This window comes from Daldinia vernicosa (genome assembly GCF_022497035.1).
Source record: "Daldinia vernicosa strain CBS 139.73 unplaced genomic scaffold F5Y00scaffold_14, whole genome shotgun sequence".
Lineage (NCBI taxonomy): Eukaryota > Fungi > Ascomycota > Sordariomycetes > Xylariales > Hypoxylaceae > Daldinia > Daldinia vernicosa.
In genome coordinates this window covers 607650-622335 of record NW_025953930.1, presented here as the reverse complement: position 1 = coordinate 622335, position 14686 = coordinate 607650, and the positions used below count along the sequence as shown (strand labels likewise).

Below are 14686 nucleotides of genomic sequence, written 5' to 3'. Positions count from 1 at the left end.
TACTTTACTGCGTACGTAAACTGCGTAGATATTGTACTGCCCTGCTGCTTCAGTGGGGGCCAATTATCAGGTACCTACATCCTTGTATGCAGCTATGCCGTTAATATCATCGCGCTAACTTTAAGGACACACTCTAATTTCCACTGTACCTACGTACCTAACGTATCTCTTTCAATTCCACCTTCGAGGTACAACATAAACGCGGATTGCGCGATAGCGGCTTCAGGTATTTTCTACTTAACACAATTCTATACTCTGCCTAGATTAGGTAGTTTCTCTATCACAACTTTCAATTGGCTGAAAGAATACTCGAGATCATCAACCTGATACGATCCCATCTTCAAGGGCGTCGATTGCCATAAATATATTCTGCAATACGGATTAGAGTCTCGACCGCTGCAAGGATTCAGCTATAAGGGTGGCAGCTAACCCAAGATGCGTTCTGCAGAATTCACCTACAGCTCGAGACTCATAATATGAAACCTGGAAGCGTCGCACTATGCTCGCAGTCTCAATCGAAAATTGGTGGCCGGATCTTGGCATTTTCAAAGAGGTTCAAAAATGCCAAGATCCGGCCACCAATTTTCGATTGAGACTGGCTCGTAGAGCTTTTTCTGCCTGACCTGGTGTCAACCTCCATGATCGACGACCTGGCTGCTATTAGACGATCGGCTCCGAGTCCCTGACGGACCCTTCGGTTGATCGCTGCTCGTTTAGCACCTAAGTAGTAACCAGGCTACCGAGCTACGAAGCTACCAATCACGCTACGATGGCATATGATAGCACGTCTCTGGGGTCTCATATACATGAGCTTCACGAAGAATATTCTTAGTAAGCTTCATGGGGTATTATTCATGGTGGAGATGATAGGTATTCAGCTTGGTATATTTTTAGCCCCCAAATGGTCAGAGCCTACTTTACAACACTCAAGACTCTACTGAACCTATCTGGTATAGGGGAAAGAAGACATAGGATACAGCGATATGGGCTAATTCCTCTTCGCTACTGAGCTGGTCTATGGATTAAATAAGATCACAAACTCATGCTGTAACCGCGCAGAGTCGAATTACCACAGTACAGATCACAGAGTGGCTCCACGACATCAACCTTATCTCTCCCACTTCAGCCTTGGAATCTTAATTCTTGAGATGAGAAAATCCCAGGGGCGACCCATCCACAGCAGCAAAGGGGCGCAGACTGCTGGCTGATTCCATCAAACGGGAAGCTGATGCAACTCTTAACTAAATTCGGCTCGAGGTCTCTAGCATTCAGATCCTTCAAAGCCTTTCTAATGGTATGTACTATGTAAAAATAGTGGGACGCGACCCTGGCAAGTCTCACGATCCACCTCCTCATCTCCTTGTCTGCTTGAATATTCCTGGGTAGGACTTGTCTTGGCCTAGATACCTAGCATAGCGGCAGCTTTCCGTAAGCGCTCAATAGATCCTATAGAGTATACCTGCTGAAATACATGTACTGTACTTCTCGTATGGATCATACAAGGCGGACTCTGTCCCCAGTCGAGCGTTCTTCGGGCTGGTATAGCGATGATCCCATCCCATCCGCTCTCTACTCACATTCTTTCTTCAATGTCAGTGTTTTTTTCTTTTTTTAATTCTCCTCTTTGATAGCAACGTCGAGTGCCGTCTTGGACCAAGCCGCAGAATAGTGCGTCGTCTATACCGCACTTTGTGTGTGCTTTAAGTCATGGCCCCTACACGGTCTTTACCCGTATCCTTTCTTTTCTATTTAGCGGTCTTTGGACTCGTCAAGGCAGACACAAAGCCTATCGCGGCGACATGGTCCAGCTCGACGTTTGGACCTGATGGTCCTTGGCCGGCGATTGAGGTGACAATGGGTAGCGAACAGAAGATATCGCTGTACCCAGGGCGGGAATTTCAAACCTTTCTTCTAACAAGCGATTACTGCAATCACAATACGACGATTCCGTGTTATGCTAACCAAGCTGGACTCTACAACGATGCTCAGTCGCAGGTGGATACTACGGGGTCAACGGGGTCGATTCAATATCAGTCAAATCCAGACTATATGCAAGGTGTAGAAGTGCTAGGCGATTTGACGAAGTCGTGGGTCGACTCGATGGAATTTGGAGGTACGACGATAGAGAACGTCTCGTTGTCTTTGTTGAGCGAGTCATATATGGCTTACCCAAATGGTCAGTGGTATCCGTTGACGGTAGGCTGCTTGGGGATAGGAGCCCCGGCAACAATTAACCAGTCCTTCTCCAACGACTATGGACCGCTCATTAATGCGAGTCTCGCCCCTGGATATTTATGGTCTCACAACACTATCGCATCCAACTCTTTCGGCATGCATATAGGATCCGCAAACCCCCGGATGTCGGGATCGTTTTACTTTGGCGGTTACGATCAGAACCGTATCGTGGGGGATATTCTTACGTATTCTGACGACATTACGAAAGATATCACCTTGAGAGACATCAGTATCAAAGTGATAGATGGTTCTTCGCCATGGAAATTTGAATCTTTGGACGGCCTCCTCGCAGCCGACAACTCATCTATCACTTCTGGAGGTGTCCAAGTCTCTGTCGATGGTTGTTCTCCTTACCTATCGCTACCCAAGTCGACATGCGATGCTATTGCGAAGAATTTGCCTGTGACGTATAATGAGGACCTCGGTTTATATTTCTGGAATACCGACGAGCCGAAATATACGCAAATTGTTAACTCGGCCTCTGTCTTGGAGTTCGTTTTTATAGGCGACTCGAACACAAAGAACGTTTCCATCTCTGTTCCCTTTCGGCATTTAAACCTCACGCTGACAGCCCCATTGATCGACAAATCAACGCAATATTTCCCGTGCTATACAGGTCCTGCCAAGATCTACACTCTTGGCCGTGCTTTTCTCCAAGATGCGTTTGTTGGTGCGAATTGGGGTACCAAATCGTGGTGGCTCGCCCAAGCACCTGGTCCTAACATACCAGCTCCCTCTGTTGTTGAGCTTGCGGACAGCGATTCGATCAAGGCTAGCTCAAACGACTGGAAAGAATCGTGGTCAGGATCCTGGACAGCTCTTAAGCCTAGCGATGTAGAAAGCTCGGCCACCGTGAGCCCTCCTACCGCAACTAACGCAGCCTCCCAAGAAACTGCTTCCCCAGCGGCTGGTCTTTCGACAGGAGCCAAGGCTGCCATCGGGGTATGTGTTGGCGTCGCAGGCTTAGCACTGATCGCTGCCCTTGCCTTCTTTTTCCTACGCCGTCGCAAGGCACCTGCTCCCGAAGGCCCGGTCCCTAATGCAACATATACGGCTCATAATAACCCTGAGCAAGGATACTACGCGCCTGTCAAAAATCCCAGCTCGCCGGGCGTGTCAGAGATGTCTTCAGGCACTCTAGTGCAACCGCCAAACATGGCAATGTATAATCAGCAGTACTCCCAGCAATACCCGCAACAATATCCTCCCCAACCATATCTCCAGCAATATCCCCAGCAGTACCCTCAACAATATTTACAACCATACGGGCAGCCTTACAGCACCGAACTTCCTGCTGTCGGCAATACACCAACAGAGCTGCCTGGGTCAGCGACGTACGCTCCACAGCTACTTGATGGGACTCAAGTTTACGGTCAGACATCGCCGCTTCAAAATCACGCGCCGCCGCAATCGCCACATTCGCCGGGCCACGGCGCAAACCAACCACCTACGCAGGAACAGCATGGACAAATATGATACTAATCTCATCTTGCGGGGGCTAGAGATTGGGAAAGTGGGAAATAGACTTGGGCATAAAATTTTTATTTGACACTGAAAATCTGCGTTACATGGTTCTAATATTCTAGGAATTTTCTTCTTTTTTATCCTGGAGTTGCATACGATCTGTGCATAAATACGCGTGTCAGATTTTGGGATAGGCAATGAGCGGCCATTGATACCATTTGGTTGAACGGGTTTCTGATATGATGAAATATCACAGTAATGGCAATTATTTCAAGATGAAATAGCACACGTGCGTATATATACGAATACTACTACCTATGTAAATTCTACCATGTACTATTTTTGTTTTATTAACTAAGGTCAAGAATACCATGTAAATAAGCGCCCGGCGTCTATTTGTACTGTACATAGGCTGGTTGATGAACTCGGACTCTACCCACTTGTGGGGTTCGCGGCCACCATAGCCTGTCAGCCATACGGGATGGGGTTGGACTTCGATGCGTTACCGGTCTGCTATGCTGCCGTGTCACGGTACCTTTCGCAGGATAAGCCTCTTTTTGTCCATCAGTCCATGTAGAGATTACACAGATTGTCTGAGTGCCTGTCTCGGAGTAAGCCACAATCTCCTTTCTTATGCCGCCTTCGGGTTCATCTGTGTACCACGTAAGATTCTTAATAACCCATTAGAACGCGGAGGTCCTGCGCAATTAAATCGATTCTTACGCGAGACGCTAAAAGAAAAGAAAGGCTCCTTTTACTACTAGGTACGCTATGTGCCAAGATATGTGATACTGCTGCTTGCTACGATAGCTATCTAGTATCCATATACGGAATACATGTTATTACGGACAAATTGTCGGGTTTATTCATTACCTACTAGATTGACAGCTTGTTCTACATGCGGAAGAAAACGACTTTAACTCCATTAGAGTTCCGAGATCCCTACACAAACACAGCACGGTACAAGTACAGTACTAGACCTAAATCAGACATCGAGATCTTCCTGAGGGGTTGTCATAGCTTGGCGGTCAGTCTGTCAGTCAGCAAAGTACATAAAATAGACGAAACGACAGCGTTGCCTCGATGCTACTTTAGACCCGAACATACCTGATCGGGTAATAATTGTCCATTATTCAGGGGTCAGGAATCAATATTCCTTGCCCGGAGCTGAAAACCTGCTGTCCAATAGGAGACGAACATGCTAGAGCAACAGCAACATGCCGTTTGAAGTCCACGTCTGGATATTAACGCGACGGTGACTCCGATTGATGTCATATGGATTAAGCTCTATGTAGGCTGGACTAACTGTAAGAGAGGAATTAAGAATTCTCTCTCAAAGATTTACGCAGTATTGCTACCCTAATTCTGGCCTACCACCCGGGCCAAACTATGCTAGACTTAATCTATCTATTAATATGACAAGTCGACGGAGGGAAACCTTGACATCCGTTAAATAGATATGAGTATTAGGTATGAGCACTTAGTTCATGTCTACTTCGAAATACGGCGTTAGTAAGAACCCCGAGCGTGTTGCAGTACCTGTGGGATAATCAGTTATTGAAGACTATCCGGGAGAAATGGATATAGTGGACGGAGTAGAGTGATCATATAAATTTGATGTGCAAGCTAATCCCTACGTCTTTATTTAGACTTATTTAGACTTACACGTGGGTGACAAGGTGATTCCTACTACGATATCATAAGACCTGATGGCAAGCTTCAAGCTTTAGGATAGTCGTGATACCATCGACAATGTGACACTAGAGGGCCATTAAATAGTTAGAAGCGGCTCTCCGGACTCCCGTCATATCCTCATCACATACCTACACACCGACATGACCCCGTCATCTAAACGCCACATATGGAGTCCTAGAGAGGGTATCTCTTAAAACCAGGTGGCCGAAAACACGTGTCGACTCCATAGATGCTCCTGTTTAATGATCATCTAGAGGTCCAAGATAATCTAAAAAGAATTTCCTCAAACTCCACGAGGACAGGTGTCAAGAGCCAGACACCGCTAGACTTTCCGTTTGGGAGGGATTTTACCAAGATACACTATGCACAGAAATTTACTCTTCCTCGCGGTCCTCGGGGCTGTATCGTCGACTGGCCTTGCTGCTTCGGAGCCGGTGGTTGACGTGAATCACATCATCGTCCGATAGGATACCACGATTATCATTACTGATAGCCCCACTGGCGGCTCATCAACCAACGCGTCATCATCTTCTTCTTCTACCGATTACTCTACTTCATCATCAACCGACTCTACTTTATCATACTCGATGTCTTCCTCTTCCTCAATATCATCATCTGACTCGATGTCATCTACGTCATCTTCCGACTCGAGCTCCCCTTCCTCAACTAGCATGGGTATGATTACGTCTAGCGATTCCTCGGAAAGCTCGCCTACAGCCACCGGGGCAGGACCAAGGATCACAGGGGCACCTGCGGTATTGTTGCCGCTGGGGTAGCAGTTGTGGTTATGGTCTAATTGGGAGCGTGGAACGGGTGATAAGATCAGGCATCCGCTGTGAAGAGACGAGCTTTTGTTTACGGTGTGCTACCTAATGGGTGTATGTGAATAAGAACAGAAAAACAGAATAGGGGCAACTATGTTATAACCTATTAGTGTCAGGGTTCTAGATGAGACATTTAAGACAAAGAATATATATATATATATAAACCATAAGTTCGCCAAATAGGTTAAAACTCCTCGTAAAATAATAAAGTTATTTTTATATTATTTAGTTTTACTTTATAACAGTTTATTCCGTTATTTAAAAAAATTTTAAAAATATAAATAAAAAAAACGAAAAATAAAAAATTTAATTTTTATTTAAAAAAAAATATTACTTATTATAAATTATTAATTATTAATTATCTTTTTTAATTATTAATTTTTAAAAAACGAATATAATTTTTAATTATTTTTATTAAATTAATAATATTAAGGTTTTTATATAAATACGTATTTAAATAATAATGAAATATAATAATAAAACGATTAATTAATTAAATTTTAATTGTGTAATTAATTAAATAAAAAAAGATTTATAAATTATAAAAAGAATTTTTTTTATTTAATTATAAATGGGGCACGGCCCCATTAGCCTTACCTTTAATGCACGTGTCACGCGAACACGTGATTATTATTTTAACAATTTTTATTAATTATTTAAATTTATATTATTTATTATTCGGTTTTATTATTTATATAAATTTTTTAATTATTTAATTATTATTATTATATAAATATATTATTAAAATTATATAAAATAAAAAATATTATAATATATTATTAAAATTAACGTTTAATTATAATTAATTAATTTTTTTAAATAAAAAATAATAAATAATATATTATAATAAATTATATAATTATTATTTTTTATTATTAAAAAAATTTTAAATTATTTTTAATTTATTTATTATAAAAAAAAAAAATAAATTAAAAATATAAAAATATAAAAATTTTATTATTTATAATAAATTTTTTTTTATATTTATTATTTTACTTATTTATTTTATAAAATATATATTTATATTATTTAATAATAATTTAATATTATTTAATATATATAATTTTTTAAAATAATTAATTTTATATATTATTTTATATTTTTTAAATTTATATATTTTATTTATTTTTATTATATTTATATTAAATTTTAATAATAGTTAAAATATTAATAAAAAAATTATTATAAAATAATTTTTTAAAAATAATTAATTTAAGATTTTTTTAATATTATAAAAATAAAATAAAAAAAGGAATTTTATTTTTTATTTAATATATTAAAAGATAAATTTATATTAAATATTTATATTATTATATTAATTAATATAATTTTTAAAGATATATTTAATTTTTTTAATTAAATATATATTTATATTTTAAACGTTATAAAAATATTAAAAAAAAAATTTTAATTAATAAAATATAAAAATATAATTATTTTATAATAAATAATAAAATATTAAAATAAATTAAAAATTTAAAAATAATATATTTAAATAATTAAAAATAAAATTAATAAAATTAAAGATTTTATTAAATTTATAAATAATAAAAAAAATATAAAAAAAAAATAAATTTTATTTTAAATTTAAAAATTAAATATATAATTTAAATTAATTATAAAAAAAAATATTTATAAAATAAAATATAATAAAATCTTTTATATAATTTTTTAATTAAAAAATTTTATATAAATATAAATTTAATTATATTTTAAAATAATTTTTTAATTTTTTAAAATAAAGGAAATATAAATATAAGATTTATTAATATTATTATTTAAATTTTTAAAAAAAATATATAATATTATAAATAAAATTATATAAATATTTAAAAAAATAGATTTTTTATATTAAAAAAATTTCCCGTTTAATATATTTTTTATAAAATTTATATATATTTTAAATAATTTAAAAATAAATAAATATATTAAAATTAATTAAATTAAATTTAAAATAAATAAAAAATTTTAAAATATAATAATTAATATATATTTAAAATTTTTTAATAATAACTTTAATAATTAAATAGATATATTTTATTTATTTTTTAAAAACTTTATAAATTTAAAATATAATAAAACTTTAAATAAATTTAAATTAAAATATTTTTTTAATTTTTTTTTATTTTAAAATAATTATAATAATATTATTATTTATTTAATAATAAAATTTTTAATAAATATAAATATAAATAATTTTATTAATAACTTAAATAATTTAATTATTAAAAAATTATTAATATAAAAATAATAATAAAAATTAAATAATAATTTTTATTTTTATTATAAATAATTAAATTATATAAAATAAAAATATTTTAAAGGTATTAAAAATAATTAAATTTAATTTTAAAAAATATTTTATTTAAAAAATTAATTAACCTTTAAATTAAATTTCTTTAATAGTTATAATAATAACGTTATAAATTACTTTTATAATTAAAGTTTTAAATTAAATTTTACTTTTAAATAATAAAATATTAATAATTATTTAAATAATAATTACTTTAATAATTATTTAAATATTAATAATTTTTTTTAATAAAATATAAATTTTTATTTATAAAAATTTTAAAAATAAATTATTTTTAATAAAAAAGTTATATAATATAATATTAATAATAATTATAATAGTAAAATTATAAAATTTTTTAATAATAATAAATATAATAATAATTTAAAAATATAAATTTTAAAAGTAATCGGTTTTAAAATAATAATAAATTATAAATAAATAATATAATTTATTTAAATTTAATAAAAGATATTAATAAAAATATAAATTTTATAATAATTAATATATTAATTTTTTAAAAAAATTTAAGAAATTTATTTATTTTAATTTTTATAAATTTAAATTATTTAATTATAACTTTTTTAAATAAAAAGGTAATATATATATATAATTTTATTATAAAAAAATTTATTAAATTAAAAAAGTTATAATTAATAAATAAATTATATATTAAAAATATTATTTATATAATATTTTTAAATATAAAAATTAATAATTATATTAAAATAATTAAATATTTTTTTATAATTTTAAATAAATATAATTTATTTATTTTTAATTTATTATAATTAAAATATTATAATTTTTATATTAATTAAAAAATAAATTAATTAATATTTATTTTAAAAAAATATTAATATAATTATTTATAAATTAAATTATTAAAAATTAAAGGTAATAAAAAATTTATATTATTTTTTAAAAAAAAAAAATAATTAATAAATATTATAAAAAAAAAACTTTATAATTATTTAATAAATAATATTTAAATTTTATTAAATTTTTCTTTTATTTAATTTTATAAATAAAAAGATATTATAATTTTAAGAATTTTAATAAAGAAATTAATATAAATAGATTTTTTTAAATTAAAATTATTAAATTTATTAAAATTAAATTTTAAAAATATTTTATAAAATAATGGTAATAAAAATAAATATAAGAAATAATTAAACCTTAAATATTATAATTTTATAAATTATTTATATAAGAAATATTTTTTTAATAAAATTTTAATAAAAAATATTAATATTTATTTAAATAATAAATTATTATTTATAAATAATAATTTAAAAAAAAAGGTATTAAAATATTATTATAATTTAATAAACGTATTTTTATTATTAAAAATAAAAGAATTTTTATTTTATTAAAAATATAATTATAAAGTAAAAATAATAAAAGAAAAAGATTTTTTAATAAATAAAATATATTTTATATTATAATAAAAATTAAAAATAATAAAAAAATATTTAAATAATAATTTAAAAAAAGGTTTTATTAAATTTTTAACGTTTTAAATAATAATATTTTTATTATTTATAAAGAAATTTAAAAGAGGTATATATATATATATAAATTATTACGAATTAAATAATATAACAGTAAAAAATAAATATTTTTTATTATTTATTAAAAAAATATTAAATATATTAATAAATATAAAGATTTTTATTAAATTAAATATTATTATAATTTTAAATAAAATTAAAATAGTTAAAAGTAATAAATAAAAAATAATTTTTATTATATGTTTTAATTTATATAAAAATGTGGTAACATTTTTTAGTTTTTATAATATATTAAATATATTTTAAAATTTTATTAATAATATATTATATAATTATTTAAGAAAATTTATTTTAATTTATATTAATAATATATTAATTTATTTAAATAATAAAAAAGAATATATAAAATATATTAAAAAAATAAAATATTTAAGATTTATAATATTAATAAAAGGTATTAAAATAAATAAAAATAAAATATTTATAATTAATAATTAAATAATATTAAAGAATTTATAAGAATTTTAACGTTTTTTAAGTTTTATAAATTTTTATAAAAAATTTATTAAAGGATTTTTTAATATTATAAAGTTAATAATTAAATTATTTAAATACAATTTATTTTTTAATTAAATAAATAAATATAAAAAATTTTTTAAAATATTAAAAAAAGTATTTATAAAAGGTCTTATATTAACATATTTTAAATTATTAAAAAAAATAATAATTAAAATAAATATTTTAAATTAAGTTTTAAAAGGTATTTTATTTTAATATAATAAATTTAAAAAATTATATTTTATTACTTTTTTTTTTTTAAAATATATTACGATAAAAAATAATTATAAAATATATAATAAAAAATTTTTTATAATTATTAAAATTTTTAAAAAATAAAAGTTAAAATTTTAAAATATTAAAAAACTTATTAAAATCATTATAAATTATAAAAATTTAAAATATTTTATAATTATTAAATTATTAAATTAATAATAAATAAAATAATTTAAATTTTTTAATTAATTTAATTTTAAAATTATTTATAAATTTAATAAAAAATTAATAAAATTAAATATATTAAATAAAAAATCTTAAAATATAATTAAAAAAAAATATAATAAATAATTAAATTATTTTTAAATTATAATAATTATTATTTAATAATTATTTAAAATTAAAAATGGTTTTTTTAAAGTTACATAATATAAATAATAAAAAAAATATTAAAGATTTAATTAACGCTTTTTATAAATATAATATTATTATTTAAAAAATAATTAATATTATATTATAAAATATAAATTAATTTAAAAATTTATAAAAATATTTTAAAATATTTTTAAATAAATATAAATTTTATAAAAGCTATATTTATTTTTATAATAAATTATACGTTTTTAAAAACAATTATTTAAAGGTTTAAATTATATAAAAATTATATAATATATTAATAATAAAATATTTTAATAAAATTAAAATTATCAAATTTATTTATAAAATATATTAATAATTTAAAATATATAAAGAAATTTTAATATTTATTAAAATATATTATATATATAAATAAATAAAAATTTTAAAATAAATATTATAAAATTTATTAAAATAATATAAAATTTTATTTAAAATTTAAATAAATATTTTTATTAATTATATTATTAAATTTTTATTTTATATTTAAAATAAAATTATTTATAAATATATTTTAATAATAATAAATTAATTAATAAAAATGTAATATTTTATAATTTATAAATCTTTAAATATAAAGATTTTTATAAACGTTTTTATAAAAAGAATATTTTTTTTATATAAAATCTTAAAAATTATAATATTAAATAAAAAAAGTTAATTTATATTAAGTTTTTAAAAACGATTTTTAAAAAGATTAATAATAAAGTTAAAATTATTATTAATTTATTATTTAAAAATAAATGGTTAAATAAAAATAATTAATATAATTTTAAAATAATATTTACGTATTTATATTTTATATTATTAAAATAATTAAATAAATTAATTATTATTAATTAAATTTTTATTAAATAATATAATTTTAAATATAATTAAAATTTTATTATTTTTTATAAATTATAATTTAAATTTTAAAATAAAAATTAAACTATTTAAATTAACCTTTTTAAATTTAATAAAAAGGGATATAAATAAATAAAAAAAAATTAATAAAATTATAAATATTATTTAAACGGTAATTAAATAAATAAAATATAAGATAAAAAAAATTTAAAAGAATTAAATAAAATATATTAATATATAATAAAATAATACCTTTATTTATAAAGAAAAAGATAAAATTTAATTTAATATTAAAAATATTAAAACCGAAAAACTATTAAAAAAGTTAAATAATAAATAAAAAAAATTTTTTATAATTAAAAAAATATATTTTAAAATTTATTTATTAAAATTTAATAATTTTTTTAAAAAATTATTTTTTATTTTTTATAATTTATTATTAAGAAAAATTATTAAATTTATTTATAATAAATAATAAATTTTAAATAATAAATAAATTATTAAATAAATAAAGTAAATAATAGTAAAAAATAAAAAAAACGATATTAAAAAATAATAAAAATTTAAAAATATATTAAATAATAAAAAAAATAATTATTTTTTAAAATATTTAATTAAATAAAAAAGTTATAACGTTTTTTAATAAAAAATAAATAATTTTAAAAAATATAATATATAATTATTAAAATATTATAACGTTAATTTAAATAAATTAAGTTTATTTTTTTAATTTAACCGTTAAAAGGTAAAGAAATAACAAAAATAATATAATAAATATAAAAAAAATAAAAATAATAAAAATTTTAATATTTATATAAATATAAAAAATAATAGTAATTTTTAAAACAAAAATTTTAATACTTAAATAATAAATATATAACAGGTTTATAATAGCCTTTTTTAAAAAAAGGATATATTATTAAAATTTTAAATAAGATATTTAAAATAAAATATATATATATATATATAAACTACGGGTTTATTAAATAAGTTAAAGTTCCTTGCGAAACAACAAAGTTGTTTTTACATTGTTTGGTTCCACCTCGTAACAGTCAGTATGTATAACCGTAGGCTCACGTAATTGGCTTAAAGTCCCTCGCGGAACAATGAAGTTGATTCCTTACATCTTAGTCCATCCCGTGACATATATTACTTCAAAACTCCAGCCACTACACTAGTCAAGCGCCTGAACGCATTAACCGCGACGAGAATTCGTCGGACTTAAATTATATTTCGAGATATAGAGGTGGTAAGTCAGCGATTTCGTATCCGTATGGGATTCTTTCGACATGTGTGATAAGTCTCTTCATGAACTGTTTTGTCTAATATGATATTGTCAGGGTAAAATGAACAAAGCCCGTTTAAGAAAACCCTACATGATTAATATAGTTAGCGAATGTCATCAGTTACGTTAGTTTCATACCAGCAACCCGTACTTTATCCCTTTGACTGCATTCAACAGCAACCCCCCTTATAATCGGTAGAGTCCGTAAAGTTCAATGCAATTCATTAACATAAAAGGAAAAAACCTTGCAATATGCCTCCTTAATAAATATAATTGGCCGATATAATAATGTAGAACCAGTTCATCTTCCTTAGCTAATTTTGGTGTATTGATACTGAAAATAATAGAGTTGCTGTTGAATGCCAGTCAGGGGATACGATCCCAAGCTACACTGTGTCACCCTATACATTGATTCAATTTCCATTAATATCAACTATGAAGAGTGAAATGAAAGTTTACAACCATAAACTACTTCGTTATGACGAAATTTATATCGTAATCGATTTCAACTCTTGGGTCCTGGGGCTAATATGGTTCCTCGTCGCACATTCCTTCCGGAGCATAACCTACCTACCTCACATATCTTTTTATTTAAAAAGAGATCGCGTCCGCACGTCTTGCGCTAGAGATATAAAAAAGAATTTCAGACGGTCGTGCTGAAGAACCGATGTGATCTACTAAAAATAAAAGGTTCCAGCTATCGAGATAGATCATCCCGCCTGTAAGTAACCTTTAAGAACCGAATATCACCAAGCGGTGGACGTCACTAAATAGGAGTGGATATTCCGAAATTCTCCCCCCTTAACCACCACATCGACGTTCTACTTTTGACAACTTTTCTTTCCCCATGGAACGAGCAGATGTCGGAGAGTCAGCTAGGAGATAGATAATTTATTCAACTGTACCATAGAGACTATATATCTCATAGGGCTACACTCGCCTCCTTAGCAGCGCCATCATGGGAGACGCTTCTTAGTATAGATTTTCACATGGGGATATACGTACGTTCCAATTCTCATAGCTACGAGATACTAGCAACGGGAATATTGCGCTATTCTCCTATTCGTCCACGAATCAGTAGTATCCCTCCCTTTCCCCTTTAACCACCGGGTTTACCCAATGCCCTTGGTTAACGGGAGCTATTGTTGGGCTGTTAAATGGGTTTGTGTTTGATTTCTCCCAGAATTATTCGGCTCTGACAGCTACTCTGTACTTCTCAATAGTTAAATGTCATGGCCTCGCTAATAGTTACTTGTCGGACGAAGACCGCATATCGCTCGACCCCGAAAGCGATGTGTAGGTACCTATTTATATAGGTAGGCATCTAAGTTCTGCGTGT

The 14686-nt window shown here is 26.8% G+C and overlaps 1 protein-coding gene across 1 annotated transcript; it reads left to right on the top strand.

Moving 5' to 3' along the window:
• Positions 1–1532: 1532 nt before the first annotated feature.
• F5Y00DRAFT_34428 (acid protease) lies at positions 1533–3901 on the top strand. The gene has a single exon (XM_048013516.1). The coding sequence runs from the start codon at positions 1708–1710 to the stop codon at positions 3709–3711; it is 2004 nt and encodes a 667-aa protein (XP_047866557.1). The 5' UTR covers positions 1533–1707; the 3' UTR covers positions 3712–3901.
• Positions 3902–14686: the final 10785 nt, after the last annotated feature.

Excerpts from the sequence above, each read along its gene's own strand:
- F5Y00DRAFT_34428 (XM_048013516.1), top strand. The coding sequence starts at position 1,708 with ATGGCCCCTACACGGTCTTTACCCGTATCCTTTCTTTTCTATTTAGCG.